This window comes from Manis pentadactyla, chromosome 2 (genome assembly GCF_030020395.1).
Source record: "Manis pentadactyla isolate mManPen7 chromosome 2, mManPen7.hap1, whole genome shotgun sequence".
Lineage (NCBI taxonomy): Eukaryota > Metazoa > Chordata > Mammalia > Pholidota > Manidae > Manis > Manis pentadactyla.
This window is the reverse complement of record NC_080020.1, coordinates 135,767,703-135,782,435: the sequence shown is the minus strand read 5'-3', so window position 1 is coordinate 135,782,435 and position 14,733 is coordinate 135,767,703. Positions and strand designations below refer to the sequence as shown.

At 39.2% G+C, this 14,733-nt stretch overlaps 1 protein-coding gene across 1 annotated transcript in view; it reads right to left on the bottom strand.

The window, feature by feature from the left end:
• Positions 1 to 6,089: 6,089 nt before the first annotated feature.
• The window catches only part of LOC130682662 (protein FAM81B-like), a 39,256-nt gene continuing 30,612 nt past the window's right edge, over positions 6,090 to 14,733 (bottom strand). Inside the window, exon 2 of the mRNA XM_057497514.1 lies at positions 6,090 to 7,584. Coding sequence (XP_057353497.1) covers positions 6,356 to 7,584 — 1,229 coding nt within the window. The 3' untranslated portion in view covers positions 6,090 to 6,355. The remainder of the gene's footprint in view (positions 7,585 to 14,733) is intronic.

Here is a 14,733-nt window from a genome sequence, read left to right as displayed (position 1 = left end):
TCAGATGCCTTCCCTTCAGGGAAACTCAGTCTGGAGCATGTTCTGGAAGATACTGGCTCTAGAGTGAAAGGGGAGCATGGTTTCCAAGCCTTCACTCAGCTGAACTGAGTATTCTGAGCTTGCCATTGGAATTGTTGGGGTGTCACTCGGTCAGAGTCACAGGGCAGTCAGATTCAGATAGAGTGAAACATGAAGCCAAAGTCAAGAAGCAAAGCAGGTTTTATTACACTCTGAAAGAGAGAAGATCCCCAACCTAGTGTCCGAAGGCCCCGACTGCCTATTGTGAGGCTTCTTTTGTGGAGTTCTTGGCCGGGCAAAGAAGTCTTTGACTGACTGACATTCTTTGTCCTTGGGGGTTTGATCTGATTGGAGGATTGAAGATGTGGGCTGAGCTCTGACATTTCACCTGGGGAATTTCTGTCATCTGGGGAGTGCCTGTGCTCTGAGGTTTCTTATCTGGGGAGTGTCTGTGCCCTTCAAGTCACTCTCGCTCCCTGTGCCTACATTTAATGAACTCTCTGCTTTATCTCTGGCTCTCTGGATCTCTGATTAACTCCCTGAATTCTTGGTGGGCCCACTCTCTTCTCATCCCACTTATGTCTGTTTTCTGCCTAACAGAATGGCTCATTTTGTCCTATTCTGCTTTATTTTTTCTCAATATTCCCTTTCTCTCTTGCCCTCCTTATAAATTTGCTGCCTACATGAGGGACATGAAAACAGAAATGAAAGCAAAAAGAATCATTTCTCACTTGTCATCTAATCCTTGTGGACACTGCCTTTTGCAACTCCAGCTACTCCGCCCCTGCCTCCCTGTAACCTGGGGATCCTGCAGCATGGCCATCTCTGGTCTTATGCCTTCCTTCCCTGTCTTTTCATTAGCCTCCTTTGCATCTTCATCTCAACAGATGCTTTCATTCCAAAGGTTTTGACATTGGCCTTTATTCTTCTGTCTGTATGCCCTCTTTGCCTAATCTCACGAAACTTCCAAGCTTCAATTGTCACATGACAATTGACAGTCAAGCTTTGCTGATGATCCATTTTGAGTGCCAGACACATAGTCACTTTACTACCACACATCTTTGATCAGGTTCAAACTTTGGCACATACCTCATCACTGCTACCAACTCACATTCCCTCCATCATGTGTAAACTGTTCCAATGGGATGTGGAGTGAAGGTATAGATAATAGACCAGCCAAAATCATCTGGTTGCAGCATGGAGGAAAACTGACCCAAACCTCACCCCTCAATCCATTAACATAGTAACAATCACATCCCTTCACCATTAGCACAGTAAAAATCACACCTCCTCACTCCATGACAGTTCTGATGGGGACCACATATAGAGAAAAAACCCTCCATTGATGTAAGGGTGGGCAAGCCCAAACTCTGGAAAAACTCCACCTGTTCCCTTTGAAACCTAATCCCACTTAGTGAATATTTATCTTCCTTTGTATAAAAAAGGCTTCCTATTGTTTCCTCAGTGGGCTCCCCTTTGGGTCTGCCCACACCCCTACTTTCAGGGATGTAATGTTCTCTTTTTCTAAAATCTTATTCTCCAAATAAATTATTAATGCTCATCTGCTTTTATCATTGGCTCTTGAATGCTTTCTTGCAATGAGACCAAAGACCCGTCTCCAGCAACCTGTACAGGTTTCATCCTCTGTGTTCCAGGAAGACATGGGGTGTCTTGTTCACTAGCATATCCCCAGCATCCTGTAGGTTTAAAAATTGCCACTGATTGGATAAGTTCTAATATTCCATTACAATCTCAAATATATATGATACAAAAAACCCAAAATTACTTAAAACTCTGTATCCTATGGAATACTATGATTTCTGACAGAAGTTAGGTGTTTAAATTGTCTTTTTTCAACTTGGTGATGAAAAACTGAATAGTAAATAAAAATAGAAAACCTAGAGTTTTAAAAGTTAAATGTAATGACCTCCAAACTCAAATCTGTGCTAAAAATAAGCGTTTTTTCTCATGCAGAGAATTGTGTGACAGCTTTTCTGACAAAGATAAAGTATTTTCTTTTTGTATCCAAAATGTGATTCTCATTGAAATCCTTGAGATTTAACTTCCACGTGGGGCAAGGAGAAGTGTATTCATAAGCAAAAGAGATTCATCATTTACTAATTTTGTGAATTTAGCAGAAGTTGTCTGAAGATCTAGCATCGTGGGAAGACAAATGGTGCATTTTCCTATGGTTGTATTGTTTTGTATTGTTCTGTTTTCAAGGGAATAGTTGATATTTTCAATTTCATTTTTTTCTACTTCTTTTCATAAATTATGCCCAGGATCTATAAATGATCAAATATAAAATTTCATCCTTGCTGAATACAGTTTCCAAAAGGGAAATATATTCCTATCTTAAAATGTAATAAAACACCTCTTGAATGAGAATGCATTATTAAAACTCTTGGAAATTTATTTTGACATGTAATTATTTCAACCAACAATGGAATCTATAAACTGTTACCTGAAATAACTAAATAGCTGAAAATGTTTGGATTTTTTATTTGGCTTCTGAGATTAATTTATCTCCTTGATTTTGATGAGAAATTTTCAGATTCTCAGGCAGAGATCAGAATCCTCTCGGTAGTGGGTGCTCCAGTGAAGACTACAAGTCCTTAGAAAGGAGGGACGGTCCCCAGCTGTTTGCTGAGGGTGCAGATAATTCCAAGAGGCATCCTAGAGCCTGGCCTTCCTCTTGCAGAAATGGTCAATCAACTCGGGCAGGGAAGACATAGAGGGCACAGTTAGCAAGCACTGGAAATCCTGAAAAATCTTGCATAACCCATATTGAGTTGGGTTGAATGCATGTCCTAGATCAACCCTGAACAATGGTGACGCAAGTCACATATACAATTTAAAATTTTCCAGAACAATTTACAAGTAAAACAAAAGGGGCAGAATTCATTTAAAAAATATAATTTATTTAGCCCTATATATTCAGAATGTTATCATTTTAGCATGTCATAATTTTAAAAAATTAGAAATGGGGTATTATATTTCTTTTTCTAATAAAGCCTTCACAATCTAATGTGCATTTTACACTTACAATTCACCTCAATTTAGACCAGTCACACTTGAAATGCTCAATAGTCTCTTGTGAATAGTGGATGTTGGATTGGAAAGAACAAATCTAGATATTCAAAAAATGGGGGCATGACTGGGGGTGGGACGATCAGAAAAGGCTCTTGAGAGGAAAGTCTTTGGCTTTACTGTGGATTTAAACTAGCAATAAGAATGGGCAGTCCATTTTCAGGGAACTGGTTTGGGGTATGATAGTGGCTGAGCAAAGAACACTATCTTTCACTATCCAAGATGTGATCTCAACATCGGTATGGAGGGAGTTGGAAAGAAGATAAGATGTTTAGAAAATAAAACCACATGAGATTGTTGCCTACTGAACTGACTTGAAGTTCATGTTTTGTTTGTCTACTGGACACGTGTAATAATTTTTACTTAAAACAAATCTTACAGTAATTTATATTGATGCAAAAATTGCAAAGATATTAGATATGCCCCTTACCTGAAAGTTTCCTTATTAACATCTTATATTGACAATTTGTCTAAAATTATGAACCAATAGAAATAAAATATAAACCACTGAAGCCTATACTTTATTCCGATTTCCTGAGTTTTTACCTTTTGTCCTCTGCTGTTCCAGGATTCCATCCAGGAAACCACATGACAGGAGGTCAGGTCTCCCTAAGCTTCCCTTGGCTTGCCTGTCTCCCACACCTTCCTTGTTTTTGATGACCCTGGCTGTTTTAAGGCATCCTGGGCAGGTATTTGGTAGACTGTTCCTCACCTGGGACTCATCTGATGTCTGGGTGCTTTGGGGGAGGACCTCAAATTGCCATTGACATCACTTCACTAGGGTGCCTGGTGTCAACACAAATCATTGCTTTTGGTGTTAACCTTGGTCACCTGGCTGAAGTGTTTCATCAGATTTGTCCATGGTAAGCCATCCTTTCCCTCTCCTTTCCATCTAGTACTCTTTGGAAGTTACTATGTGCAGCCCACACTGATAACCAGGGCAGTAACTGTTCCCCTCCTGAAGGGTGGAAGGTCTGCATAAATTATTTGGAGATGTTCTTCATGGGAGGTTTATTATTGTCCTTCATTAATTTGTTGATTCAATCACATGTTATTGCAGCATGGGCTCATGGATGTTTATACTTTTGGTTAAATCCAATGCTACTTTATTTTATTGCTCAAGTTATCCCAGCTTGGGCCTTGGAAGCTCTTTCAGTTGGCTCCTGCCCAACACTGCAGGGTTTTGAACACTGTCCCGCTTACTGGCACTACTCGTGCTCTACACTCATCTTGCATATTTCCTGCCCCAGTGCAAAAAATCAGCCATTCTTCTAAGGAGTCTTGGTTCCACTTATTGGAGAATGGTTTTGGAAACCAACATTGGGGTGCTAGCTGTGCTCATTGCTCTGGGGCATTGCTGCTTCTAGACTCCCTCAGCCGGGAGAGCAAGGAAATATATTCATGTGTAGTGATATACAGGTACACACATCTGTAAACATGCTATGTGTATCCATCTTTATCTATGTCAAATTATACAGGAGTTCACATGATGTCCAGCTCTAATCAATTGGTACATGGATGATTCTAGCCTGCTCCCCTTCCTCATCTGTAACCTCCCACATCGAAATGGAGAAACTGGCTCCCAGCACCTGCCTTCCATTCACTTAATTCTTCAACACAAATAAATATGTATAGTGGTTTTAAAATTGTTAACCTGTACCTCTGTCAGAAACAACTTTATCAAATAAAGGACAGTGCTTATGAATAGTTTATTTTGCCTTTCTTCTTTAAAGCATTCACTCACTTTAAAAGTTATCTATGTCAGCATCTTTTCCTTCCCACTCTCTACAGGAAGGTTGTTTTACATATTTGTGATATAGTTAGAGTCTTTTGTCATATTCAGCATGCCATCATGGGATTCCCCAACCTCTTAAGCAACTAGAATTTGCATGCAAGGTTCACTCTTTGTGTGCCAAAGTTCTACCAATTTGGGGAAATGCGTTGTGTCATTTGTCCATTAAAATATCATACAGAACAGTTTATTGCCCTAAAAACATCCCCTGTCCTTCACATATGCAAGCTTCCTTGACTCTAAGCTCTTGATGACCTCTTATCTTGTTGCTATCTTTGTATTTTTGCCTTTTCCAAAATGTCATATAAGTGGACCCATACAGCAGGTAGCCCTTCAGACTGGCTTATTTTGCTTAGCAATATGCATTTAAGATATATTTATGTTTTTACATGGTTTGATAGCTCATCTCTATTTATTCCTCTGTATGGATGTACCACTGTTTATCCATTTGTCTATTGAAGGATCTTGATTACTCCCAGTTCTAGTGACTTTGAATAAAACTGCTATAAATATTCATGTGCAGATTTTGTGTGGACCTAAATTTTCAAATCAACCCACTTGCTGTGTTATATGGTAAGACTATGTTTACTTTTGTCAGAAACTATCAAACTCTCTCAAAATGACTGTATTGTTTTGCATTACCACATGTTACATACTTGCTAACAATTGTTACTGTCATTTTTTTCTGTTTCTTAGCCATTCTAATAGGTGTGTAGTGGTATCTCTTTTCAATTTTCATTTTACTGTTGAGAAATGATATGGAGCATCTTTTCATATGCTTATTTGTTATCTATATAGCTTTGTTTGTGAGGTATCTGTTTAGATCTTTTGCCTCTTTTTAAATTGTGTTTTCCTGTTTTTGAATTTTAAGATTTCTTTATATATATGGATATCAGTGATTATCAGATAAGTGTTTTGCAAATATTTTGTCTCAGTCTGTGGCTTGTCTTTTCATTCTCTAATCAGTATCTGTGCAGAACAGAAGTTTTTAATTTGAGAAAGTGCGACTTATTTGTGTGTTTGTTTAATGAATTTTGCTTTGGTGTTGTATTTAAGAATTGCTCAAGAAGTCCAAAATCATGGAGATTTTTCTCATATGTTTCTTTTGGAAATTGTTCAGTGTTGTATTTTACAGATTTGATCTATGTTCCATTTTGAGTGATTTTTTTTTTTTTTTTAATTATGTAGGTTGCTCTTTTTTATTTGTAGGCAAATAAAAATACAAAAAGACAGGTATGTAAAAAAATTCCATAAGTTTTTCATTGATAAATTAATAAAGACATCATAAAGCTTCTTTCCTTTCTTGGGTTTTCTGGTACATCCATCTCTTTTAAAAGGTGGTAAGAAATACAGAGATTTAGAAGCAGAAAACATCCCAGAGGTAATAATTTTCTTCTTCCCTTCTTTTACCAACAAACCACTCCATTGGCTGGTGAAAAAGATGGCTGCAAAATGTTATACTTCCTGCAGTTCCACTATCTCATGCTGTAATTTCTTTAGGTCTTTCTGTACTTTGTATTTCTCTAAATCCATCTTTGTCTTCTGTATTTGTTGGAGTGAATTGAGAGAGTCATGAATTGATCTAAATCCTGATTGATATTCGTTCTGCATTTTCTCTAATTCACCCCAGATGTGCTTTTCCAGTTGGTTCATCTTTTTGGACAGTTTATTTTCTATGTGCTTTACTTTGTTTAGTTCTGCTGCCTGTTTCTCTGTGTTAATGAAATGCTCTAATTTGCTTGAAAGCTGCAGTAATTTTTCTTCCATTTTGTTTTCAGAATTTTCCAGTTTCTCGTGTAGGAGCTTCAGACACTGATTTATATGGCTGAGGTGGTCTTTTTCATATTTGATGAAGCGGTTTTCAGTCCATTTTTTATTGTTCTCAACTTCCTCACAAAGTTTAGTTGAAAGTGAGTTAAATTTGAACTCCAAAAGGTTCATTTGGTGGTGATAATCCCCGTGGACCATCTTTAAATTTGAGGTTTGCTCAGAACTGGAAGTTTCTATCTTCCCTAAGAGCTGCATTACCTTCATATCCAAGTTCTTAGAAATACTTTCTAGGGCAGACATGAGTTCTTGAATTGTTTTTTCAATTCTCCGGTTCTCATTCCTGATGAGGTAAATGTCTCCAGAAAGCTTCACAATGCTGGAATCACATCTGGCCACTCTTCCTCGAAGATCTCCGACACCTTGAAGGTGTTTGGTGTTTAGCTCCTGTACTGCAAAATTAGTTCCTGTGGCAGCCTGGTCTCGAACTCTTATTTGGTCTTCTAAAATCTCAATGTTTTGGCTGAGTTTTTTGACGATGCTGGTGATGGTCTGGATATGGTTTTCCAATAGCTTCCTGGCAAGTGACTCCTCTTTCCGAAAGCCATGGGTCGCCTGAAGACAAGCAGCGATGTCTGCCTTGATGCGGAAGGCTCGTTCCAGAAGGAAAGCTATGGTGCGCTCCTGGCTCTTCAGTCTTTCTGCTGGCTGACTTCTCTGGGTGTTTGGAATGACAGGCAGAAAACATTGACCCTTGTCAACATATTCGACTAGATATGTAGAATTCTTGGTTGTCATGTCGGCTGAAGATAATCTTACTTGCTTTTCTTGGTCACTGGCTGAGCCAGGAAGGGGGCCATCAGGTTCATCCGGCTGTTTCTCTGCAGTCAGGGAGGCACTTTTGTTTGCATCTGTATCTAAGTAATGGTGAAACTGACCAGACCCCAAGTCTTCCAACCCTTAGCTTTGTGCACACGTCTTCTTGGGATGCATGGCACTGAATTCTGTTAAGGTGAGTGTTTGGCTTCCATTCTCAGTGGGTGCTCAAGGCTACGTCTTGAGTGATTTTTTTATGTGTGAAAAATATAAGGTCTTAGTCTAGGTTTATTTATTTATTTATTTATTTATTTATTTATTTATTTTGCATATGGATATCAAATTGTCCCAGCACCATTTATTAAAAACATGATTATTTCTTAATTCATTTGCCTTTGAAATCTTTTTAAAAAATCAGTTAACTACATGCATGAGGGTCTATATGTCTCATTTCTATTATGTTGCACTGATTCGTCTAGTATTTCTTACACAGTACTCTGTCTTAATTACTGTAGCTTTAGAGTAAGTATCCTATGTGATTCCTCCAATATTGTACTTGTAATAATGTTTTAAAATGGGATGTTTAGGGCAAGTTTCTTTTAAATTGGGAGAAAGTAGGAAAAAACTCTAAAATTCCTCAAGTTCCTACTTCTATGATTATTTTCCAGTAAGAATTACAGAAAGAAAATCAAAGAACTCACTTTTATAGGTGAAAGCACATTAGTGAGGTTTATTTTGTTTTGTTTCATTTTGTGTAAATCTGAAGTGTAAATATTTCCCAATAAAATTTAAACTAACTTGTGGAATGTGGATTTATTAACATAAATCATAACATAACATAAATTATGCCATTAATATAAATGTATTAACATAAAGCAGCATTTGGTCTAAAAATGAGTACAAAGTGGTTGTAAAGGTCAACAAACAAATCCATAACATTCCAGATAAAGTAATAAAATTGTAACAGAAAGTAAGACATTACTTGTATTAAATCAATCTAAATCCTACCTAGAATTGATTAGGGACAGAACTATTTATGTATAAATTGTAAAAGTCAATTAAGTTACATAAGAATGAATAAATGGAGGAACAAAACATTGAAAATTTATTCATGTTTCTCCAATTATTTAAAAATTAATACAACCAATTAAAAGCTGGTGATGTTTGGTGGCTATTGGACAAAATCTTTTAAAAATATGTAGAAAGGAGGGGGGGCGGAAGATGGCGGCGTGAGTAGAGCAGCGGAAATCTCCTCCCAAAACAACATATATCTATGAAAATATAACAAAGACAACCCTTCCTAGAATAAAGACCAGAGGACACAGGACAATATCCAGACCACATCTGCACCTGAGAGAACCCAGCGCCTCGCGAAGGGGGTAAGATACAAGCCCCGGCCCCGCGGGAGCCGAGCGCCCCTCCCCCCAGCTCCCGGCGGGAGAAGAGCAGGCAGAGCGGGAGGGAGACGGAGCCCAGGACTGCTGAACACCCAGCCCCAGCCATCCGGGCCAGAGTGCAGGGCCCTCGATACTGGGAAAACAGGGCAGCAAGAACAGTGAGCAGGCACTGGAGGCTGGGCGACAGAGGACATAAGAAAAGCGCGCGACCATTTTTTTTTTTTTGCTTTTTTGCTGCTTTGTTTTGGCGAGCGCTTTTTGGAAGTCTTAAAGGGACAGGGACCCCAATATTAGGGAAACAGGGCAGAAAGACCGGTGAGCAGAGGCCTGAGGCTGGCACCGGAGAATAAAGAAAAACGAACGACCACCTTTTTTTTTTTAATTAAAAATTTTTTTTTTTTTTTTTAATTAAAAAAAAATTTTTTTTCTTGTTTTTTTTTGTGGTCGTTGTTTTGTTTTGGCGGGTGCTTTTTGGAAGTCATAAAGGGGCAGGGCGGGCCACTTAATCCAGAGGTAGGGAATCCGGGATCTCTGGGCACCCTAACCCCTGGGCTGCAGGGAGCAGGGAGGCCCCTTACGGAGATAAATAGCCTCCCAGCAGCTCCTGCTCCAACGCGACTTCACCATTTTGGAGTAGCTGCCCGAGCCAGGCCACGCCCACAGCAACAGCGGAGATTAACTCCATAGCAGCCGGGCAGGAAGCACAAACCCTGTCTGCGCGCAGCTGCGCAGCACAAGCCACTAGAGGCCGCTGTTCTCCCAGGAGAGGAGGGCCACAAACCAACAAGAAAGGAAGTCCTTCCAGCCGTCACTCGTCCCAGTTCTGCAGACTATTCCTATCACCATGAAAAGGCAAAGCTACAGGCAGACAAAGATCACAGAGACAACACCAGAGAAGGAGACAGACCTAACCAGTCTTCCTGACAAAGAATTCAAAATAAGAATCATAAACATGCTGACAGAGATGCAGAGAAATACGCAAGAAAAATGGGATGAAGTCCGGAAAGAGATCACAGATGCCAGAAAAGAGATCGCAGAAATGAAACAAACTCTGGAAGGGTTTATAAGCAGAATGGATAGAATGCAAGAGGCCATTGATGGAATTGAAATCAGAGAACAGGAACGCATGGAAGCTGACATAGAGAGAGACAAAAGGATCTCCAGGAATGAAACAATATTAAGAGAACTGTGTGACCAATCTAAAAGGAGCAATATCCGTATTATAGGGGTCCCAGAAGAAGAAGAGAGAGGCAAAGAGATGGAAAGTATCTTAGAAGAAATAATTGCTGAAAACTTCCCCACACTGGGGGAGGAAGTAATCAAACAGACCACGGAAATACACAGAACCCCCAACAGAAAGGATCCAAGAAGGGCAACACCAAGACACATAATAATTAAAATGGCAAAGATCAAGGACAAGGAAAGAGTGTTAAAGGCAGCTAGAGAGAAAAAGGTCACCTATAAAGGGAAACCCATCAGGCTAACGTCAGATTTCTCAACAGAAACCCTACAGGCCAGAAGAGAATGGCATGATATATTTAATACAATGAAACAGAAGGGCCTTGAACCAAGGATACTGTATCCAGCACGACTATCATTCAAATATGACGGTGGGATTAAACAATTCCCAGACAAACAAAAGCTGAGGGAATTTGCTTTCCACAAACCACCTCTACAGAACATCTTACAGGGACTGCTCTAGATGGGAGCACTCCTAGAAAGAGCACAGCACAAAACACCCAACATATGAAGAATCGAGGAGGAGGAACAAGAAGGGAGAGAAGAAAAGAATCTCCAGACAGTGTATATAACAGCTCAATAAGCGAGCTAAGTTAGGCAGTAAGATACTAAAGAGGCTAACCTTGAACCTTTGGTAACCACGAATTTAAAGCCTGCAATGGCAATAAGTACATATCTTTCAATAGTCACCCTAAATGTTAATGGGTTGAATGCACCAATCAAAAGACACAGAGTAACAGAATGGATAAAAAAGCAAGACCCATCTATATGCTGCTTACAAGAAACTCACCTCAAACCCAAAGACATGTACAGACTAAAAGTCAAGGGATGGAAAAACATATTTCAAGCAAACAACAGTGAGAAGAAAGCAGGGGTTGCAGTACTAATATCAGACAAAATAGACTTCAAAACAAAGAAAGTAACAAGAGATAAAGAAGGACACTACATAATGATAAAGGGCTCAGTCAAACAAGAGGATATAACCATTCTAAATATATATGCACCCAACACAGGAGCACCAGCATATGTGAAACAAATACTAACAGAACTAAAGGGGGATATAGACTGCAATGCATTCATTCTAGGAGACTTCAACACACCACTCACCCCAAAGGATAGATCCACTGGGCAGAAAATAAGTAAGGACACGGAAGCACTGAACAACACAGTAGAGCAGATGGACCTAATAGACATCTATAGAACTCTACATCCAAAAGCAGCGGGATATACATTCTTCTCAAGTGCACATGGAACATTCTCCAGAATAGACCACATACTAGGCCACAAAAAGAGCCTCAGAAAATTCCAAAAGATTGAAATCCTACCAACCAACTTTTCAGACCACAAAGGCATAAAACTAGAAATAAACTGTACAAAGAAAGCAAAGAGGCTCACGAACACATGGAGGCTTAACAACACGCTCCTAAATAATCAATGGATCAATGACCAAATCAAAATGGAGATCCAGCAATATATGGAAACAAATGACAACAACAACACTAAGCCCCAACTTCTGTGGGACACAGCAAAAGCAGTCTTAAGAGGAAAGTATATAGCAATCCAAGCATATTTAAAAAAGGAAGAGCAATCCCAAATGAATGGTCTAATGTCACAATTATCGAAATTGGAAAAAGAAGAACAGATGAGGCCTAAGGTCAGCAGAAGGAGGGACATAATAAAGATCAGAGAAGAAATAAATAAAATTGAGAAGAATAAAACAATAGCAAAAATCAATGAAACCAAGAGCTGGTTCTTCGAGAAAATAAACAAAATAGATAAGCCTCTAGCCAGACTTATTAAGAAGAAAAGAGAGTCAACACAAATCAACAGTATCAGAAACGAGAAAGGAAAAATCACGACGGACCCCACGGAAATGCAAATAATTATTGGAGAATACTATGAAAACCTATATGCTAACAAGCTGGGAAACCTAGGAGAAATGGACAACTTCCTAGAAAAATATAACCTTCCAAGATTGACCCAGGAAGAAACAGAAAATATAAACAGACCAATTACCAGCAACGAAATTGAAGAGGTAATCAAAAAACTACCAAAGAACAAAACCCCCGGGCCAGATGGATTTACCTCGGAATTTTATCAGACATACAGGGAAGACATAATACCCATTCTCCTTAAAGTTTTCCAAAAAATAGAGGAGGAGGGGATACTCCCAAACTCATTCTATGAAGCTAACATCACCCTAATACCAAAACCAGGCAAAGACCCCACCAAAAAAGAAAACTACAGACCAATATCCCTGATGAACGTAGATGCAAAAATACTCAACAAAATATTAGCAAACCGAATTCAAAAATACATCAAAAGGATCATACACCATGACCAAGTGGGATTCATTCCAGGGATGCAAGGATGGTACAACATTCGAAAGTCCATCAACATCATCCACCACATCAACAAAAAGAAAGACAAAAACCACATGATCATCTCCATAGATGCTGAAAAAGCATTTGACAAAGTTCAACATCCATTCATGTTAAAAACTCTCAGCAAAATGGGAATAGAGGGCAAGTACCTCAACATAATAAAGGCCATCTATGATAAACCCACAGCCAACATTATATTGAACAGCGAGAAGCTGAAAGCATTTCCTCTGAGATCGGGAACTAGACAGGGATGCCCACTCTCTCCACTGTTATTTAACATAGTACTGGAGGTCCTAGCCACGGCAATCAGACAAAATAAAGAAATACAAGGAATCCAGATTGGTAAAGAAGAAGTTAAACTGTCACTATTTGCCGATGACATGATACTGTACATAAAAAACCCTAAAGACTCCACCCCAGAACTACTAGAACTGATATCGGAATACAGAAAAGTTGCAGGATACAAAATCAACACACAGAAATCTGTGGCTTTCCTATATACTAACAATGAACCAACAGAGAGAGAAATCAGGAAAACAACTCCATTCACAATTGCATCAAAAAAAATAAAATACCTAGGAATAAACCTAACCAAAGAAGTGAAAGACTTATACTCTGAAAACTACAAGTCACTCTTAAGAGAAATTAAAGGGGACACTAACAGATGGAAACTCATCCCATGCTCGTGGCTAGGAAGAATTAATATCGTTAAAATGGCCATCCTGCCCAAAGCAATATACAGATTTGATGCAATCCCTATGAAACTACCAGCAACATTCTTCAATGAACTGGAACAAATAATTCAAAAATTCATATGGAAACACCAAAGACCCCGAATAGCCAAAGCAATCCTGAGAAAGAAGAATAAAGTAGGGGGGATCTCACTCCCCAACTTCAAGCTCTACTATAAAGCCATAGTAATCAAGACAATTTGGTACTGGCACAAGAGCAGAGCCACAGACCAATGGAACAGACTAGAGAATCCAGACATTAACCCAGACATATATGGTCAATTAATATTTGATAAAGGAGCCATGGACATACAATGGCGAAATGACAGTCTCTTCAACAGGTGGTGCTGGCAAAACTGGACAGCTACATGTAGGAGAATGAAACTGGACCATTGTCTAACCCCATATACAAAAGTAAACTCAAAATGGATCAAAGACCTGAATGAAAGCCATGAAACCATTAAACTCCTGGAAGAAAACATAGGCGAAAACCTCTTAGACATAAACATGAGTGACCTCTTCTTGAACATATCTCCCCGGGCAAGGAAAACAACAGCAAAAATGAGTAAGTGGGACTATATTTAGCTGAAAAGCTTCTGTACAGCAAAAGACACCATCAATAGAACAAGAAGGATCCCTACAGTATGGGAGAATATATTTGAAAATGACACATCCGATAAAGGCTTGACGTCCAGAATATATAAGGAGCTCTCACGCCTCAACAAACAAAAAACAAATAACCCAATTAAAAAATGGGCAGAGGAACTGAACAGACAGTTCTCCAAAAAAGAAATACAGATGGCCAACAGACACATGAAAAGATGCTCCACATCGCTAATTATCAGAGAAATGCAAATTAAAACTACAATGAGGTATCACCTCACACCAGTAAGGATGGCTGCCATCCAAAAGACAAACAACAACAAATGTTGGCGAGGCTGTGGAGAAAGGGGAACCCTCCTACACTGCTGGTGGGAATGTAAGTTAGTTCAACCATTGTGGAAAGCAGTATGGAGGTACATCAAAATGCTCAAAACAGACTTACCATTTGACCCAGGAATTGCACTCCTAGGAATTTACCCTAAGAATGCAGCAATCAAGTTTGAGAAAGACAGATGCACCCCTATGTTTATTGCAGCACTATTTACAATAGCCAAGAATTGGAAGCAACCTAAATGTCCATCAATAGATGAATGGATAAAGAAGATGTGGTACATATACACAATGGAATACTACTCAGCTATAAGAAAAGGGCAAATCCAATCATTTGCAGCAACATGGATGGAGCTGGAGGGTATTATGCTCAGTGAAACAAGCCAAGCGGAGAAAGAGAAATACCAAATGATTTCACTTATCTGTGGAATATAAGAACAAAGGAAAAACTGAAGGAACAAAACAGCAGCAGAATCACAGAACTCAAGAATGGACTAACAGGTACCAAAGGGAAAGGGACTGGGGAGGATGGGTGGGTAGGGAGGGATAAGGGGGGGAGAAGTAGG